The sequence below is a fragment of the Muscardinus avellanarius genome (genome assembly GCF_963383645.1).
Source record: "Muscardinus avellanarius genome assembly, chromosome: 10".
Lineage (NCBI taxonomy): Eukaryota > Metazoa > Chordata > Mammalia > Rodentia > Gliridae > Muscardinus > Muscardinus avellanarius.
In genome coordinates, this window is record NC_137796.1 from 55018274 (window position 1) to 55024273 (window position 6000).

General features: G+C 56.0%; 1 protein-coding gene across 1 annotated transcript in view; it reads left to right on the forward strand.

Moving 5' to 3' along the window:
• MEGF8 (multiple EGF like domains 8) overlaps positions 1-3840 on the forward strand; it is a gene marked incomplete at both ends in the record, with an annotated part of 50545 nt that extends 46705 nt beyond the window's left edge. Inside the window, one exon of the mRNA XM_080703081.1 lies at positions 2572-3840. Coding sequence (XP_080559207.1) covers positions 2572-3840 — 1269 coding nt within the window. The remainder of the gene's footprint in view (positions 1-2571) is intronic.
• Positions 3841-6000: the final 2160 nt, after the last annotated feature.

The window sequence follows — 6000 nt, forward strand, 5'->3', positions numbered from 1 at the left end:
GCCGCCGCCTCCTCCTCCTCCTCCTCCTCCTCCTCCTCCTCCTCCTCCTCCTCCTTTTCTTCTTTTTCTCTTTTCCTGGTACTGGGCCGAAACCCAGGGGCCTTCTACCCCCAGGCTACACCTCCAGGCCTATTTTTTTTTTTTTTTTTTTGGAAATGGGGTTTTGATAAGTTGCTGAGAACCTCACTAAGTTGCTGATGCTGACTTCGAACTGCCATCCTCTTGGCTTGGAACCTGCCATCCTCCTGTCTCAGCCTCCCAAGTACTGGCATTACAAGTGTGCACCACCATGCCCGGCATTTCGCCTCTTAGAACACTTAGTACAATTTTTTTTTTTTTGGTCCTGGGAATTGAACCCAGGGACATTTCTACCTGTGAGTTACTCCCCCTGTACTTTTTATTTTTTTGTTTGAAACAGGGTCTTACTAGGTTGCTGGGAGTCTTACTATACTGTTGACACTGGTCTTGGACCTATTCTAACTGCAGGATTGTTCTCTCTCAGCCTCTCAAGTAGTAGGACTACAGGCATGCACCACAACACCCTGCTTATTTATTCATTTTTTTGCCACTGGGGTTTAACTCGGTAATTCTATCTTCAAGTTACACCCCTAGCTCTTTTTAATTTTTTTTTTTTTGAAATAGGGTCTTGCTAGGTTGCTGAGAGTCTAAGGTGCTAAAATTGATCTCAAACCTATGATCCTCCTGTCTCAGCCTCCCAAGTACTGGGATCACAGACATGCACCACAATGTCCAGCTGCACTTTGTACATCATGGAAATTAAATTTGAAACTGTCTTCTTTCATGGCATAGCATCTGGTATAGAAAGTCTTTGGATACCTGCTTCTTGAATGTTTCTGATGTTAGAATGATTACCAGGTTGGCAAAATTAAGGTGTGTGTGTGGTGTGTGTGTGTGTGTGTGTGTGTGTGTGTGTGTTACTGAGAATTAAACCCAGGAGCATTTTACCTCTATACTCCCAACCCTATTTTATTTTTATTTGGAAACAGGGTCTCCCTAGTATTATTATTATTATTTTTTGGTGGTACTGGGGATGGAACCCAGGGGCTTTTCTACCTCCGGGCTATACTCCCAGATCTATTTTATACTTTATTTGGAAACAGGGTCTCACTAAGTTGCTGAGAGCCTCACTAAGTAGCTGAAGCTGGCTTCGAACCTGTGCGATCCTCCTGTCTCAGCCTCCCAAGCGCTAGGATTACAAGCGTGTGCCACCTGCCTGGCTCCTAGCATTGTTAATGAGCATCTCACTATTTGCTGAGGCTGTTCTTGAATCTACTATCCCCCTGTCTCAGCCTTCCAAGTACTGGGATTTCAAGCATATGTCACTATGCCCAGCCACCCCTAGCCCTTTTTATTTTTTGTTTTGAAACGGGGTCTTGCTAGGTCACCGAGGGTCTCAATAAGTTGCTGAGGCTCATCTCTATCCGGTGATCCTCCTGTCTCAGCCTCCCAAATACTGTGGTTACAGATCTTTGTGTGTTGTGCTCTCTTCCCCTGAAGATGCTCTAGGATTAATAGTCAGTGGGGAGTCCCTGCCTTCGAGCTGCAGTGTGCTGTGAAGACAGTGGCAACAGCATAGATGTGAAAGGCTTGTCGAGGCCCTGCAGGGGCCTTGGTGTGGAAGACAGGCTCAGAAACTTTAAATGTTCTGCCCCAGCTCGGCACCCAATTGGATTTGGAGCCTGGACAGATTTGAGTGGTTTCCACTAAGCTTCAGGGTTCTCTTGTAACAGCTATGTCATCCATCCACCCACCCACCCACCCATCCACTAGACACATATTTACTGAGCACTTACTGTCTGTCCAGCACTGTGTGAGGCACTGGGGTCTCAGGAACGATGGAGTGGGCACAGTGCTCTATCCTCAAGGGCCTACATTCTCATGGAGAAATCAGTCAACGAGCAAACTAGACACCCGGTGTTAGGCGTAAGGAGAATATCAAGGCAGGAGGGTGGGGTGCTGGGGAGTAGCAGTGGTAGATACAGCGACCCAGGAGGGCCTTGGTGAAAAGACGGCACTTAAGGGGGAAGCTAGGGAGTCAGACAAGTGGACAGGTGGGGACCGAGCCACCCAGGCAGAAGGACACCCAGGGCAGAGGCCCTGAGGCAGGAGAGTGTTTAATACCATGCTGAAGCAGCCAGGTGGGCAGCGAGCTGGCCAACCCTGTACCAGCCGCCTGTGTGGGATGGCAGCAGTCACCCGAGCGAGCCTCGGTTCCTCCTGTGGAGAGGAAGAGACTAGCTTAGTGAGGCTAAGTTTCTAGTCCAAGGCCATAATACTAGTGAGGAGGCGGAGCCAGAACTCAGCCGAGCTCCCCATCACTGTGCCCAGTGCCACAGCCCTCAGCACCAGCCGCTAGGCTCACTGGGTTTGGCACCAGGGGTGCAGTCCTGAGTGCCCACACCATGGCAGGGACCTTCTGGAGGGCTGTCATAGGAAGTGGCTGGGTACTGGTTGGCGCTGGCCATTAGGCACAAGGTGCCAGTCCTATTGGGCATACAGCCTGCTCTGAGTTCAGTCCTGATGGCCACCTCTGTCCCCACCTTCCCGCAGTGTGCCAAGTGCCGGGAGTCTTTCCACGGGAGCCCGCTGGGTGGCCAGCAGTGCTACCGCCTCATCTCGGTGGAGCAGGAGTGCTGCCTGGACCCCACCTCCCAGACCAACTGCTTCCACGAGCCCAAGCGCCGGGCACTTGGCCCTGGCCGCACCGTCCTCTTTGGAGTGCAGCCCAAGTTCACCAACGTAGACATTCGCCTGACACTGGACGTGACTTTCGGTGCTGTGGACCTCTACGTCTCCACCTCCTATGACACCTTCGTGGTCCGCGTGGCCCCTGACACCGGCGTCCACACCGTGCATATCCAGCCCCCCCCACCCCCACCCCCACCACCACCTCCCGCTGATGGCGGGTCCCGGGGGGCTGGGGATGCTGGGGGACCAGGGGCTGGGACTGGGCCGGGCACCCCAGCGGAGCCACGGGTGCGGGAAGTGTGGCCACGGGGCCTGATTACCTATGTGACGGTGACGGAGCCATCGGCGGTGCTGGTGGTCCGCAGTGTGCGGGACCGGCTGGTCATCACGTACCCACACGAGCACCACGCTCTCAAGTCCAGCCGCTTCTACCTGTTGCTGCTGGGCGTGGGAGACCCAAGCGGGCCCGGTGCCAACGGCTCAGCCGACTCGCAGGGCCTGCTCTTCTTCCGCCAGGACCAGGCCCACATCGATCTGTTCGTCTTCTTCTCTGTCTTCTTCTCCTGCTTCTTCCTCTTCCTATCGCTCTGTGTGCTCCTCTGGAAGGCCAAGCAGGCCCTGGACCAGCGGCAGGAGCAGCGCCGGCACCTGCAGGAGATGACCAAGATGGCCAGCCGTCCCTTTGCCAAGGTCACCGTCTGCTTCCCGCCTGACCCTGCTGCCCCGGCTCCCGCCTGGAAGCCACCAGGGCTCCCACCACCTACCTTCCGCCGCTCAGAGCCCTTCCTGGCACCCCTGCTGCTTACAGGGGCTGGTGGTCCCTGGGGACCCATGGGAGGGGGGTGCTGCCCACCGGCCATCCCTGCCACCACTGCCGGCCTACGGGCTGGGCCCATCACCCTTGAACCCACAGAAGATGGTATGGCTGGCGTGGCCACGCTGCTGCTCCAGCTGCCTGGTGGGCCCCACGCTCCCAACGGCGCCTGCCTAGGCTCCGCCCTGGTCACGCTGCGGCACAGGCTGCACGAGTACTGTGGAGGTGGCGGGGGTGCTGGGGGCAGCGGGCACGGGGCTGGCGCAGGCCGGAAGGGACTGCTGAGCCAGGACAATCTCACCAGCATGTCCCTCTGACCTGCCGAGGAGCTTCAGCCACAGCCACCGAGCCTCCTGATGGGGCCAGCCTGGACTGGGGACCCCTGGACACTGTCCCCTCAGAGACCACTGCTCCCTCCCCCAGGGCCCCTTCCTTCTGCATTCAGTGACTATTTATCGAGCACCTACTCTGTGCCAGGCTCTGCTGTAGGCCCAGAGCAAAACAGGAGGTGAGAGGAGGGTCCCTGACCTCACGGGACTTGGGTCCTAGTGGAGGGAGACTGTGGGTGCACACGTGGACGCACATGCTTGTGCAAGCAGGATGGGTTCTGGGCAAGGAGCCCTGAGGCCTCAGTGGGTGTCGCAGTGAGGGATGCTGGGGTAAAGTTGATGTGCATCCAGAGACGCTAGACTGAGAAGGGCAGAGGAACTGGCCATGGCAAGTTTTGGGAAGCAGCTCCGGGCAGAGGGCGCTGCAGAGGCACCGAAGAGCCCGGGATGGGAATCGGCATGTCCCGGGAAGCACCTGAAAACGGCCCACCATAGCCCAGATCAAGTGTGGGGAGATGAGGTTGGGGACAGGCAGGACCTGAGCCCAGATGAGGTTTTGGTCCTGTTCTCAGGGCAGTGGGGAGCTGTTGGGCGGTTTTGTGGAGGAGAATGACAGGACCCATGTGTATTTAGGAATGGACCAGAGGGGCCAGGAGAGGCATTGGGGACAAAGGGTAATTGTAATGGCTAGATCCGAGTGAGGTGCAGTCAGGGTTATGCAAGGTGAATGGGGGATGATGCTATGATGTCAGGGTGAGGAAGGGGATGCATTCAGGGTGACACTACTTATGGCCTGAAATGTGGGTAGGCAGTGGGGTCATTTGTTAGGATGGGGCAGATTGGGAGCTTGGAGAGATGAGTCCAGGTTTTGATGTGTTGGACATCTTTTCAGTCAGGAATACAGGAACTGCTCTGGGTATTTCAACAGAAGGAATCGAGTGCAGGGAATTGGTAGTGCAGGTGAGGGCAGAGGCTGAGGGGAAGAGGGCCAAGTGAGCAGGAGCAGGAAGGAGCTGCGGCCACCTGGGCCTCAGGACAAAGCTCAGGAGTGGCCTTACCTAACCCCAGGATCAGGGTCCCATTGGGAGGGAGCCTTTGAGGAAATGAAGCCTTTGCCTGAGATGCCCCCCGGGTGGGCAGGGGTGTCAGTGGGGGCAGGGGTGCTGAGATTGGAGAGAGGAATAGTGGGGTCATCCCCTCGCAGCTCTATTCCAATTAGTGCTGCCTTGGTGACTCTGGGGGCTCTCCTCAGGGGCTACCCCCACCTGAGCCACCTCCTTAGACTTCTGAGCTGTATCCTTGGAAAACCTCCCCTTCCCCCCCCCCCGCCCTAGCCATCTTCTTGAGCCTGGGACTCCCTCTCAAGATTTTAACCCCCAGCTGCTGTTTTGGTCCTTGGGTGGCTGGACCCTGCATCTTCCCCTTGCTGGGGTGCCCCATCAGAGGGCCCCCCACTGACATATGCATGTCAGAGGCAGCAGGGGCTATGTCCGAAGAAGAGGGGAGTGACTAATTTCAACAAATAAAAGTGTGGGGAAGACCCAGGTGTCGGAGTGCAGTCTGCACACAGGAGAGGGAGGGATGGGCCTCAGCTCCCTGGGTAAGTTGGATAAATGCCTTTACTCTGGTTTCATCTCCAAGCTGTGTGACCTGGGCCTGGCTCCTGGCTGTCCCTCATTGGTGGTGGGGGGCGGCATGGCAGGAGCTTTTGCTCCCTAGGGGGGAGAAACCAAGGGTAGATGTGGGCAGGGAGGCCTTTGACCCTTCCTTAGGCCTCTGCCACAGGGAGACTTCTGTTCTGGGCCTGAGGTAAGATGGAATAGCTCAACCCAGCTGAGTGTGGTGGCACATACCTGTAATACCAGTACTTGGGAGGCTGAGAGGAGGATCACAGGTTCAAGGACAGCCTCAGCAAGTAGTGAGACTCCTTATCAGCCTAGGGAGACCCTTTTTCCAAATAAAATCAGGCTGCGGATGTAGCTTGAAGGTAGAATGCTTCTGGGTTCCATTCCCAGTACAACACAAACACACACACACACACACACACACACACACACACACACTTCCACCCAGACAGTTATGGAAGCTGAAATAAGGCCCTAGCACAGTGAGCTTTCTCTAATTCTGGTAGACTCAAGGCCAGAGCTG